General features: G+C 43.7%; 1 protein-coding gene across 1 annotated transcript in view; it reads left to right on the top strand.

Annotated features, from left to right (window-relative positions):
* Positions 1-13,950, top strand: part of JAKMIP1 (janus kinase and microtubule interacting protein 1) — a 1,879,738-nt gene extending 1,865,788 nt beyond the window's left edge. Inside the window, 2 exon segments of the mRNA XM_085642441.1 lie at positions 13,474-13,492; positions 13,495-13,950. Of these exon segments, the coding sequence (XP_085498567.1) occupies positions 13,474-13,492; positions 13,495-13,622 (147 nt within the window). The 3' untranslated portion in view covers positions 13,623-13,950.
* Positions 13,951-14,154: the final 204 nt, after the last annotated feature.

Here is a 14,154-nt window from a genome sequence, read left to right as displayed (position 1 = left end):
TCCTTGTCTGTTCATGTTCAGGCAACGTATAAAACTGGTGCAAAGAAACAGTAGTGAAAGAAAGCATAGGTTGGGAGGTGGGTGCAGATGTCTGTTGTGTAGCATAGACAGTCCAACCCACACAAGCTAATGTGATACTTAAAAACATCAAAAAGCACAATATTATAAAACATTTGCTATGTATCAATGTACAAAATCTTGTCTTAAGATCTATTCTCTCAACATCTTTCAGTTACAACAGACTCCATCCTCTAACGTGCTGCTCGCGGCAATTTTCCTTCTTCACTCAAGTGTGCGTCCAGGCGTCCTAGACGACCCTAGAACCGCAGACCTTTCATCAATACGCGGGCCACCCCTTAAGTTCCTATACCGCGACCCTGCAGCTGAACCCGTATGGTGGTTCGAAAAAGAAAAATAGTCTCTTGTCTGAAAGAGTGTAATTCACAAAAAAATTCAAATTTTATTTGTCCTTTTTAGACCTTAAGTTGTAGCGTTCTTTACCAGGCACAGTTTGATCCCGAAAGAGTGTTTCTGGGTGCGTAGTATCAAGTCTCAAACACGGCGGCACAGCTTCTTGCAAGACTTTATCATCCGCACGTTCTGACTGAGTCCATTCAATCAATCAATCAATCACAGCATTTATATAGCGCGCTACTCACCCGGAGGGTCTCAAGGCGCTTGGGGAGGGGGGTCCGCTACTGCTCGAACAGCCAGGTCTTGAGCTGCTTCCTGAAGGCGAGGTGGTCTTGGGTCAGGCGGAGGTGGGTCGGGAGGGAGTTCCACGTCTTGGCGGCGAGGTAGGAGAAGGATCTTCCTCCTGTGGTGGCTCTTCGGATGCGGGGGACGGTGGCGAGGGCGTGGTTAGTTGATCGAAGCTGGCGTGTGGGAGTGTAGAAGTTGAGGCGGTTGTTGAGGTATCTTGGGCCTTGGTTGTGTAGGGCTTTGTGTGCGTGGGTGAGGAGTCGGAACGTGATTCTCTTGTTGACCGGGAGCCAGTGCAGGTCTCTCAGGTGTCCGGAGATGTGGCTGTGTCAGGGGATGTCCAGGATGAGTCTTGCTGAGGCGTTCTGGATTCGCTGGAGTCTCTTCTGGAGTCTGGCAGTGGTTCCGGCGTAGAGGGAGTTGCCGTAGTCCAGTCGGCATTCCAGATGTGCATCGCTAAAAGGTACAAATCTCTGAACCCTTTCACTCTCGGAATCGGCAACACCTTCCCGGACCCACTTATCGTACGGTAAGGGCAAAGGTATCTTCTTACAATGGGTACCATGTACCCAGTTTTTCTTGCCGAACACCTTAATAGCAGTCCGAGTTGATAACAGGACTTGGACCGGTCCATCTTGGTTCCAAGTTCTTTGACCTCGGGAAATTCTTGGTTAGAACCCAGTCGCCAGGTTGAATCGTGTGGCCTGCATCTACAGAAACTGAAGGCAAAGTGTCATGGACCTGTTGGTGAAGAAAAAGCAATTTAGCAGTCAAATCATGTAAGTAGTCAACCAACATAGGGTACTCGATATCACTGTACTTCTTAGGCCTCGGCACACCCCAGACATTCGCCGGGCGTCCAAAAACAATCTCGTATGGGCTAAGTCCCACGCGAGAATGTACTGTCGTTCTCATGGACAAAAAGTGCCAATGGTAAGGCATCGGGCCATGTAAGACCAGAGCTCGCTTGCACCTTGGCCAACTTCAGCTTCAGAGTGCCATTATAGCACTCGACCAGGCCTGCTGACTGGGGGTGATTCGCAGCGTGGAACTTCTGTTTAATACCCAGACCCGCACATACTTTCTTCATAATCTGACCCACGAATTCACTTCCATTATCACTCCATACCATCCTCGGCAAGCCATATCTGGGAAAGAATTATTTGAGCAAAACCTTGGCTGTAGACAAGGCAGTATTATCCTTTAGGGGGTAGGCCTCTATCCATCTAGAAAAGGCACAAACAACCACAAGGACATACTTCAAGTTATTGCATCTTTCCATATGAATATAGTCTATCTGCAGCACCTCGAACGGATACGTTGGAGGAGCAAAATGACCCGCTGGAGTTTGGGTTCCCTTTCCAGGATTATGCATCAAGCAAATCATGCAGTGTTTAACCAAATTCTCAGCACACTTAGGAATTCCACCATTCTGCCATACCGGAGCCAACAACTTACATATCCCTTTTGAACTAATGTGAGCCAACCCATGAGCCATAGTAACCACAGGAAGCACATATGCATCCGGCAACAACCATCGCTGGTGCTCTGACAACTCAACCCAACAGCCTGTTGAATCCAACATTCCCGTACTTTCTCTCCACATACTCAATTCTTTCTCAGTAGCTTCTGCCTGAATCATCTTCACACTTTCTGTTGTATCTTCACACATTCCTCCTTCCACAACCCATCTGGCAGGACCTGCAACAGTTTCTGAAACTGTGGGGGTTGCTGAAACTGGGAGGGTTGCTGAAACTGACGCTGATTAGGGCGAGGCGGATAAGCCTGCTGCAGAAGAACTTTTGTTTTTAATTCTCTAGTCTTCTTCTCTACTTTATCCTTCTCATCTTTATCTCTATTCTCATAGTATTGTGCAGTAGCCAATATCTGAGCCAAAGAAGAAACAGCCCAGGAACTCTCAGAGTCCTTTAACTTATTAGAAAGTTCAGGAAGTAAATTAAAAACAAACATATCTACAAACAACCTCTGACCACCTTCTGTACTCATATCCTGACCACTATGATCAATGAATGTTTCCTCAAACCTAGTGAAGAAATCAGACACACTCTCGCCTTTCTTTTGTTTGCATGCTGCTAACTTTTCCCAATTCACCCGCAGAGGAGGCATCATAGTTTTCATTAAATTAATAATCCTACCAGGTAGTTCTGCAACTAAGGGTTCAGGTTAGGCACCTCCTACTTGCCGACCATCTGCAGCAGTAATATTAACCCACGTATCTCCTAACTCTGGCGCGTTATCCTCGTGACGGATCTTCGCCCACAAGGGTTGAGGAACTACATTACCCATCAACATATCTATGTCAGCTAAATTCATAACACACGCATCAACTTTCTGAGACAACTCCTTATAATAACCAGCAGGATTTTTACGGGGTCAGGCAAAGTCTGCTTAAGAGCCAGGACCTCAGCTCTCTTCCAAGGGGCATGCACCCACACTCGCTGAAAATGAGCCGGTGCAGCCGCAATACCATGAGCGGCATCAGCCACAACTGCCTCTCTCCATACAGGGGGAACCTCTCTCATAGGATACTGCTTCACTTTTCTCCTAATAGAAGGGTCAGGTTCGAACAATGACTGAGGTGGAAGTCTATACCTAAAAGTGAGTAGTGTCTCTACCGCTTCCTCAACATCTGAACCCACTATCGTCCCTTTAGCAAATTCAGACTGAACATTAAGCAATTGCAGTGGAATTGAACCCAACTCATTATCTTCCCACTCCTGACGAAGGAAGGTACACATGACATCAAAAACATACCTTTGTTTTGGTGCTTCCCACTGTAGGAAGATATCCATAACCACTTGTGGACTGTACTTGGAGGTATTCGAAACTCATCTACGAGAAAGGAGATCTAACACTGCCCGCTCTTCGGGACCAGGGAGCTGACTACGTCTCTGCTTACGTTCAGAAACAAGGGTCATATTCAGTGACCCAAAGAAAGGAGACAATAGACTAGTGACAGTCTCAGTCATTCGTTGCCGAGCAGAAGGAGAAGAAGTTGACACGAGGACAGGAGACAAAGTGTTTTGAGGTGACAGAGACGTAGGGACAGAAATAAGAGAAGTCGAAGCTAAAGGAGTGTAAGGCAAAGGAGTTTGAGGCAAGGTTGGTGGCAAGGCTGGCGGCCCTGGAGGGGGCTGCGCCGGGGGAGGAAGAACCACCTGTGAAGCAACGGGTGGCTGAACAACAACAGGGGTTTGAACGACAACAAGGGGTGCAACAACTGGAGGTAATGGAGGTTCAGTAGCACCCTGCACATAAGGGGGTGGTAATCTCGGTAAATGTGACATCAAAGGATCCTTTTCAGGGTCTACAGTCATATTTGAAAGGGGAGGTGGCAAAGCCGGGTAACATTTGTCAATGGCCATGCAATGTTGTCTATCTGACACTTCAATCGCACGATCTTCTTCATCTTCCTTAAACTGCCTAGCAGCTTGCATTACCGATATATTCTTTTCCTTCCTATCTCTCTTAGCTTGCTTAATTTCTCGCTGTTTGGCTTCCTTACGCCAATGGCGGAAAGAGTCAAACATCGCCGGCCGGGCTTTCTTCTTAAATAGCGCAACTTCTAGGTTATCTAAAACATCTGATTCAAAACTACCATGTTGGGGCCATCGTAAAACACCTTCTTTCCTTGTATAACGGACCCATACTTCATTAAAGGTAATGGGACCTACACCATGCTTTGAATAGAGCTCATAAGTTGGAGTTCCAACCGGAGGTATCGGACACGAGTCCTCCAATCGGGAATCCCTATTACAACTACAACAAAACAATTTCTTAAATTTGCTAAAACCAGGCATCTTTTAGCTCACTAGTCTTGCTTCAAACTTCAAGGGGTTATCAAAAATGATACACTCGCAAATATACGAACCCCCGGCTTCGACTATTGCAATGGCCGAATCAAAACCAAGAAACAAAACAAAGTCGTGGGAGCGACCCACTTATACTTAACCAAAATGTCTGTCACGCCACCAGAAGACCGTCTAACGTCTCGCCTTACAAATCATCACAAGAGGGTCCAAGACAGGGCGACAGTCAGGGCAGCAGTCCTTCGCAGCCATCGGAAAGGGGAAGCCTCGCAGAAAAAACCCTCGGTCCACGTCGACATGCAAGGGTCGATGAAGTGGCGGCCGTCCTCCAGAATTTCCTCACGGGGCTCCTCACAATCTTCAGGCTTGGACCAGTACCACTGAAGTCGCCCCACGTGGGCGCCAGTTGAAGAACCGGGGTTTAACCCAGCGGCGTCAGGGGCACGCCTAAGATCTTCAAGTACACCTGTCTTGGTATACAGAGACACGGAATACTTCTGGATGGCATCAGAGACCAAGTTTATTAGCTGCAGCTAGTAACAGTGATCCTAGAAATACATCACGGTGTAAATTCTCAGGAGACTGCTCATTTTACTAAGGCGAGACGTCTCCTTTTATACCCAATATTCACATTATAAATGTACACCCACTACACAAAATTCTAGCCAATAAGGTAGATTTTCAAACAAAGTGTCACATAACAAAAACTCAATTTACAGTATCCCAACCCAAGAGTTAATTATTAGGAATGTCCCAAATTCAATCTCAACACAAGCCGGACAAACCTATAATTGAAAGCATAACCCATGTAATGAAGAAACATAAAAAAAGAAACGGTAACAGATGCTGAACAAGATAAGGCATGTGCAAGGAAACTAAAAGTTAACGATGTCCTGAACATTGATTGGCAATCTCAGACAAAGATCGATCAGGGAAATTGGCTTTGTGGGCTCAGTTTCAGGTGCAGTTACAGTTCATTTCAGAGTCAAAAAGAAACCTAGTTAATGTATACATGAACTAAGAAGGCCAGGCCACTTTATTCGCCAGGCTATCTTCACAGGCCTACGTGAGGGCAACACAAAATGGTGGCACAGAACAAAATGGAGTCAGACTCGAGAATTACAGAACCTCAATACAACTTATAATCTTTGGTTGGAAGAAGAAGTAAACGAGTCCTGCATCATTTAATTTCAAACTAACATAACCTATGTTGCTTAGTCAGATGCTGTTGGCTCTGGGTGCCTGGAAGAAAGTGCATATTTGTGTAGTTCTCCCATTTTATTTCTGAATGGACATACTGGCATATCTAACTCTGGGCACTGGGAGGCTGCTGAACACCCACAAGTGCATGTGATATTCCCCTTATACATGATAATAAATGGCTAATTTGCAAGTAAGTGCACAGTAGTATGGTGCAAAAAATGCACCAGTCGCATAATTGTCAGATGTCACTTGTGAGCTACAGTGTTTAAATACACCACTAGGGGTGACCCCAATACATGGGATCTGGATGGCACCTGCAACCCTGGACTGCTGTCACCAAAGACTACAACTAGCAAAGGTCAAAGTAAACCTTTTGTGACATGTTGAAATACCTAATTTTAACATTAGCTGTGACAACAATAAGTTGTACTTTAGAGCCCACAAGATGAATTATGTACAAGTGCAACATGCCGAATATGGAATGGGCATGGATTTGCAGTAATAGAAATCAGAAGAATCAGTCCTTCCATTTTCTAAAGACCTGCATTAAGAAACAAAAAACACACTTTTCTGAGTTGGCTTAGGAAAGCACTCAAATATATCAGCTTGAGCATTGTGACATTTAGCAAAAATCTAATTAATTGGTGATCATAGATTTTAATATTTATGCCCCAAAGATGATTTTTGTAAATGTTGTTCAAACTGGCTCCTCCAGGTTTCCGATCTAGGAGTGTCTGTAATTATATCTCCTCAGGTTGCATGGCCAAGAGGACCAATATGGCAGTTGCACAAAACTAAGATTCCGGTGCCAGGCACTCAATCTCTGGCCCATCTGGCCATATCTGCCCAACAGAGGCAGCTAGATGTGTCAGGAGGCTCCGGGGTGATGTTTGGGCCCTGTGCAAGCTGTACTTTACTGGCTACTAGCCCCGATGGAGGTGGGGAAGAGCTGAAAGAAGCCCATGCATCAGAAACCTGTAACACGGTCCTCCAAATCATGCCCCGCCTCCCTTCTGCGGTCCATCTGTGACTGATCGAAGAACTCCTACAGTTGTTGGGGCTGCAGATGGGCCCGCTGCTGCCAGGCATTGAGCTGAAAGCTGGTGTCCGTACAACCTTGTGGAGCTAGCTGACTGGTGAGCGGCGGCACAAGGGCTGGCCTTTTTGTGACCTGTCTTTGCCAAACCAGGCCCTAGCGACCTTTTGGGGAGGACATGGGCACCTCAGAGGGCCCCCCTCTTGAGGATCAATGAAGCCTGCCATGGGAAACACCTCGGGATCAAGGGAGCACCCACTGCACTCCGGTCTGCATTGCCACCCCAGAAACAAGCAGGACAGTAAGAAGTCCCCAGTGGCAGCCCCTTCACAAGAACAACCACAATACAGGGAGAAATCTGCACTGTTGGCAGTGTATTTCTTCTAGGGCTTGGCAGAGGGGCTGCAGCTTCTTCCTCAGAGCACACTGTTGACAACACCTCTTCCATGTCGCTGTCCTCATCGGAGGGTTTGGATTATCTCCCATGTGTGACCTCTCAGACTGCGGATGACCTCCTGTAATAACCTGGGCAGAATTGGTGAGACATTATAGGTAGCTTACAGATTAGTTTACAGCAATTTCCATCACTATGCCCCTTCCTACTCCTCGGTTTGTTGACCTACACAGCTTTACTCAATAGAGTTCACAACACTGGTTCCCCTGTTGACAAATTGGACCTTGGCACTCATACCCTGGAGAACGTTCACTACTTTTCTAGTGAGGTGCCTAATCTGCAACCCAAACCCTAATGAACCCCTATGGTGGGGGCGCTGAGTTTTAATTTATTGGCATGAAACCTTAGGGAGATGCAAAACATTGCAAAGTCAATTATCTTCTTTAGCGCAGAGGCATGCAGATAGCCCTACTACTAGAGTCACGCATTTCTGTAAAAGAGACTAAGGCTTTAAAAGCGCTGATGAGGTCATGTCTGCAATAATTTCGCCACATATGAAAGGGGTGCTTTAATATGAATGAAGACAGATACTTCCTTAATAACAAACTCAGTGACAACTGACCAGGCGAATAGATTTGTTTCTGCTAGAGGGCAGATTGGAAGGTGATCCAACAGTTATTGGGAGCATATACTCCACACATACTGATCAGCAGGCGTTCCTACTGTGTCGACCCACCTAGCACTGTGGATGCACACCCCTTGGATCCCTGGGGAAGATTCTAACATTGTCGTAGATGTTGTTTTGGGAGGCACTCAAGATGGTGGTGCGTGGCCATTGTATTCAGAGAGTACTAGGTAGCCGGAAAACTCTACAAATAAAATTGTCCAGTATAGAGGACTCCTACAATGAAATTGATTACTATCCTCTCACATTCAAGTCAGCATGGTAATCTGTGAAACAGAAGCAAAAATACTTGAAAACTTTGTTGCATAGATCATGCTACTTACACGTACACTGCACATGCCCATTCATAGGGAGACAAATCTGGTTGGTTATTCGACTGGGCAGTAAATAAAGAGGTGAAATACTTACCCATCACATCACTTTGAGATCTTGAACCTGCTCCTCTTGGGAACAATCCAACCCAAACTGCCAAGCCCGGTCCTCCCTGGACCTGAATCAAGCATCCTGGGACCGGTTTCGGGGTAACACTCCTCATCAGCAAAGCTAGCTTGAATCCAGTGGCACAGTGGGCAAGGGACCCACGTCTAGGCATACCCATCCTACTTAGGGTGAAAAGTTCTGCGGGAACAAATGATGGACGGAATACTAAATGAAAAAAACATTCACCCCCAGTCAACAGATCTGGGTTAAATGTATCGTTCTTTTGCTCACTACACTACCCCAGTTTGGACCCAGCCATATGCAAATCAGTCTTGACCCTGCTTCTCATGGGAACAGTCCAGCCCTAACTGCCAAGCTGGGACCTCCCTGTACCAGAAACAAGCATCCTGGGACCGGTAGCGGGGTAATACCCAGGCTAGCTTGGATCCAGTGACACAGCAAGCAAAGGACCCACATCTGGGAATACCCATCCAACTTAGGGCAAAAAGTACAGTGGCAACAAATGATGGATGGATTTTTGAATGAATCAAACATTCACCCCCCAGTCAAGAGATCTGGGTTAAATCCTTCATCCTTTTGCTTGCAGCGCTACCTGAGTTTAGACCCAGCCATATGCAAATCATACTTGACCCTGCTCCTCATGGGAACAGTTCTGCCCGAACTGCCAAGCCGGGTCCTCTCTGGACTGGAAACAAGAATCCTGGGACCGGTTTTGGTGCAATACCCCTCATCAGCCAGGCTAGCTTGAATCCAGTGGCACAGCGAGCAAGGGACCCATGTCTAGGAATACCCATCCCACTTAGGGCAGAAAGTGCTGTGGCAACAAATGATAAGTGGTATGCTGAATGAATCAATAATTTACCCCCAGTCAAGAGATCTGGGTTAAATCCATCATTATTTCGCTCACTACACCACCCCAGTTTGAACCCAGCCAAAATCCTCCAGATTGTTGTCAGTTTCTCACCTTTGCCTTGACCGTAGCCTGGGGATTACTAAGAATGCCATTCCCTATGCTCCATCCGTACCACCAGGCGGCCACCCTAATTGCAGGGAGTTATATGATAGCGTAGAGCTTCACCAATGGAAAGAGCCTGCTTTGAGAATCTAGGATACCTATTCCAGTAAAGTCAGCTATTGCCTTTTCAGGCACTAAACAAACAATTGACTTTACATACGGGCCAGCTCCTTGCACATTGTTAGTTCTTTCATATTCCAAATGATAACTGACACGGAAATGGCAACACATTAACTTGTACACACATTATACACAATCAGACTGGTGCAGTGGCACATTAAGTGACATTACACTCTTGAGTTAGGCATACTCCCAAGCATTCCAGGGCATCCATCTCCACTCCCCATCCCTAGAGTGTGATTAACTGGTGCAATCTACTACACCATTGTCGGCAGTGGCGTAGCAAGGGGGAGACAGGAGGGGTGACGGGGGCCGTCGACCCAGGGTGGCACAAGTTTTGGGAGCGGTGGCTCCCCCAACCCACCCCTCTCTTACATGTCTAAAACTAGCACATATCTTCAGTACTGTTTCTTGTGTTTTTTAATGAATTCATCTTTGACCTACAGAACTGTCTTTTATTTTGATTTTCACTTAAATGGTTGTTGAGGTCCCACTTCTCTTTTTTAGTTTTTCACAATTCCTTTGTCCTGAAGAATCTCCTGATCAATCTGCAGTCAGTATCTCGGCAAAATCACAAGAATACTGTCAGCAGGCAACATGAGGCCTCGGCAAATGTAAATATTGCATGCTGTGGTAAGGTGCATCGAGGTATCTCCTGTCCCCCCAAGCCACCTCTCACCACATAGAAGTGGGATTCTGTAGCAGAGTTCTAGGCTGCATGATTCCAACTACAGTGCATGGTTGTGCACAAGATAACCCTGGTGCCACATTAAAGATATTCTGAACTGGTGCAAACCATGGCCAATGTACTGGTTTTAGGTCTTCTGCTTGTGTAATAAAGAAAGGGGCAAACAGATTTTCCTCCAATGCATGTACACCAAAGCAAACATAGCGAACTCAGTTGTTACATATGGTGCTCATCACAGATTATGAGTAATAGAGATTTTAACACAAACATTGTAAACACCTTTTGAAAAATAAAGTGGATATGCACAATTTGTGCTGCTTATGTAATACAAAATAAAAAATTGACTCAAAACACAATTCCATCTTTCTCATTCGAAATTGTTATCTTTCTACAAAGAAAATATATTCTGAAACTATTACTAAGCAGATGCAACTCAGTTTCATGCTTACAAAGCAATGTGAGTGTATGTGTTGTGTCGTTTTTTAAACAACTAAACCTTAGTCCACGAAGAGGCCTTCATTTAAAAAGTTAGCCAACTGATTTTGCGCTGTTTTGCCACCTACGTGAGAAAACTGATTTTTCCTCAAAGGTAGCCCCAAATTTCACAATGGAAAAGTGAATGTATTGTCTTCATCCAAAATGATGGTATTTACAAACGTGTCTAGTAGTACTACTGTAATGCTACTTCATGAACTCATGAATGCAAATGTATCAAGAATAAAGGTAATAAGAGAAATACGGCCTAGTGCTATGCAAGTGTTGCACGTGTGCACACGCACAAGCGTCCGCATTTGTCCGCATTTGTTACAGTTCACTTCTGACCAACACAAAAATGAAAGAGCACCTTTTTACATTAAATATATTTACAAAAATAACCTGTTGATATTCCACAACTTGTGTTTCGCTACAAAATCTATTTTTCAAGACTTAAAAAATGTTTAAACACCATATGGCAGTTAGTATATACACACTGTGCTTTATCGGATAGTATAGTTAAGAGGCTTTGCTCACTGGTTAATAAAATATAGTAATGTCTGCTTGAAGCAGATAGTGGATAAGTGATCATTTAAAAAAAAAAACACACTTTAAATACGCGATGAAGTGCATATCAAATATACAATAGGTAGGATCCTTGTGAGTTTGTCTTCCCATAGGAATTTTTATTGAAAGGGTATTCTTTCAGTACAAATCCTATCCTAGACAGTGCACATTCTCTTCTGCACCAGGGTGCATCCTACGAAGCAGCCTTAATAGAGCTCCAGTGCCGGGAATGAAAGCAGCAGCTCTCCACCATTCAAGGGAATGACATGCATGTGCACCAATACACAAATGCAACAGTTCATAACACAGAACAGCTCATTATCCAAAATATGTCACCTACATCCATTATAAAACAGCTATGCAATATAGCTGTCAATCTTGCTCTCACCAACATGACTAGCAGTTAGAAGTGTACATGACCTAAAACATCAAATATCGTCCCTCTTTTCAAAACCTCAAACCTTCTAAGCAGGATCCCTGTGAATCAACTCACCAATAACTGCTTCTCCCATCACACATTGAACCAACACAGTTCAGAGAGACATATCTGGAGAGCAGGTCACTTCCAAGATTGCTAAACATACTACACTAGAGATGCATCCCGAGTGAGGAGTAGGTCGAAGAAACATTCTTCATCTATCAAGAATGTTAATGAAGTGTTAATGTGTTTTTTGATTCATTTTAGAAGTAATATGTGTTCATGGATGTCAGCAAAATGACTGTGTGATGAAATTGTATTGTGGGATGTTTCTGGTGTCCTGTATGTTGATGTTATTTACGCCCCTTATGTTATTCTTCAAGAACATTTTTAGATTTTAGACCTTTGGTCTTGTTACACAAATCCATCCAAAGCATTGTCCCTGTTACTTTTCTGACCACCTGACAATTCACTCCCTGGCCGGACCTCTTTGATCTTCTGATAAATGTATTAATTGATCTCCACCATTCAATCTTTTATCCTTGCATGTATGTATGTATGTAGTATTTCTCTAGTGTGAACATAGGCAGCAGAGCGCGGTACAGGGTCAAAGACAAAAATAAAATCAACAATTGATAACAATTGATAGGAGAGGCTGCTGGTTTGTGGACTCTTCAGTCATTGTTATGTAGTCGTCTTTCAAGAGGTGTATCTTCAACTCTATTTTGGAGCAGTGTTGGGGTGATCCTGATAGCTACGAGGATGTTGTTTCAGATCATGGGTGTATAAATTGAAGAAGCCTGCTCCCTTGTTTTTTCCTATTTACACTTCCTAGATTGCGGTCTGATGGTGTACTGGCTGCGGGTAGGCCGAGAGCCACTAAGATGATGAGGTTGTCTGGAAGATAAGTGTCTTGTGCCGGTCGTGATGGCTTTGTAATGATACAACTGGTTTTGAAGATGGTGGAAGCCAGCTAGGGGAATCAATAGAGTTCCATCAGGATGGGGGTGATGTGATCATATTTAACTTCAGGTCCTGGATGAGATGTGCATGGCTAACGATTAGTGGTCCTTGAAGCACCAATTTGGGTATCGTCCTCCTGTCTCATAGAGACATTATGGTCCTCCAACGTTCAGGGTAGAGCTAATGAATCTGAAACGTTTCACAATACTACGAAACCTCCTCAGTCCCTGAAAATGTTGATCACTTAAATTTATTACATTTTTCTGTTGTTAATCTTTTTTTCCGGTTCTTAATTTGTAAATGTTTTTCATAAGAGCACAGTGTCAGGGTTACCAATTACCAAGTCTGCCTTTTGTAAAATTCTATTTTGTGTCTCTTTCTTCTACTTTACACTTTCTGTCTCTTTATCTCACTCTTGAAGTTTCTCATCCGTTTTCTCCTTTGCCACAGTTTTCCTATCTATCTCTTACTTCCTTTTCTCTTTTCTCCTTTTTCTTTTGCTCTCGGTCAAAGTCAGGTGATAAAATGTAAGCCCATACCCTCTAAAAATGAGTTCTCATGACAGCCATCGCCAGTCAATGGCACAAATTAAGAAACGCTTGTTTTTGAGATTATAGTCATATAGCCATGAAGCTTGGCGATATATTGTACTGTGTAAATTCCCCCAACAATAATAAAGATGTACTACATGGTATTCAGAACTTTATAGACACTGTATGAGAAGCCTATTAACCCAAATGTAGCATGTGTGTATTTGTCAATATAGGTCTATGTATTTGGAATTCATACTGACAGGCCATTATTTTGCTCTTTCGATGGTGCAATATTAATGTTATTTCATACAACGGAAACGTTCTGTCTATGAAGCACAACTGCAGTAAGTCAATATTTGCGAAATCAAGTTTGCTTAAACATGTTTCCTTTCCTTTTTTCACAGCACATACGAAGAGCACATGGATAAAGAGCAAGTGCCAGTACACAGCAAATGAAGAAGTCGTGGCTGATTTCAGTCACTTCACATTTTTAAACTTATTTGTCAAAAAGTTTACATTATATTTAAACCCGCAGAACCTTTGCACTTGTTAGAGATTTTTTTTTTGTAAAAAAAAAATGATGGTGTCCATTTTCACTTTGAAATTGTATGGTGCTCGGATAAGACAAGTGCTGCGAGGACATTGCTAACATATCATAAGCATACAATGCAAAGTGATTAAAAAAATATTTTGAAAATCGAAGTGCTATTACTGATGTCTATGTTAACTACGATACAACAGACCATTTCGGTACCAAACCAAAATCATTGTCTCCATTCTGCATGCATTCAACACTTATCATGTCTGTTCCTCGAAAGGAAATTTAGACAACTTGTTTTTCATATATTTCTGTATATAAAAAAATAAAAGTTTCACTTTTCGTGCATGGCTAGTTTCTGATGCTAAAGGGAAGCTTGCAGAACATATACTGACCATCGACAATGGGAGAAAATATTTTTTTTAAGCAGCTTAATTCAGATCCCCATAAAGTGTCCCATAACGAAGTTCTGATCACTAGAAAAAACGAAGAGATTACATGTTTAAAGAAAAAACTTTCAGAGAAGCAATTGATGAACCAGAAGCTG

The sequence above is a fragment of the Triturus cristatus genome, chromosome 2_2 (genome assembly GCF_964204655.1).
Source record: "Triturus cristatus chromosome 2_2, aTriCri1.1, whole genome shotgun sequence".
NCBI classification, from domain to species: Eukaryota; Metazoa; Chordata; class Amphibia; order Caudata; family Salamandridae; genus Triturus; species Triturus cristatus.
This window is presented reverse-complemented; position numbering and strand designations above follow the sequence as displayed.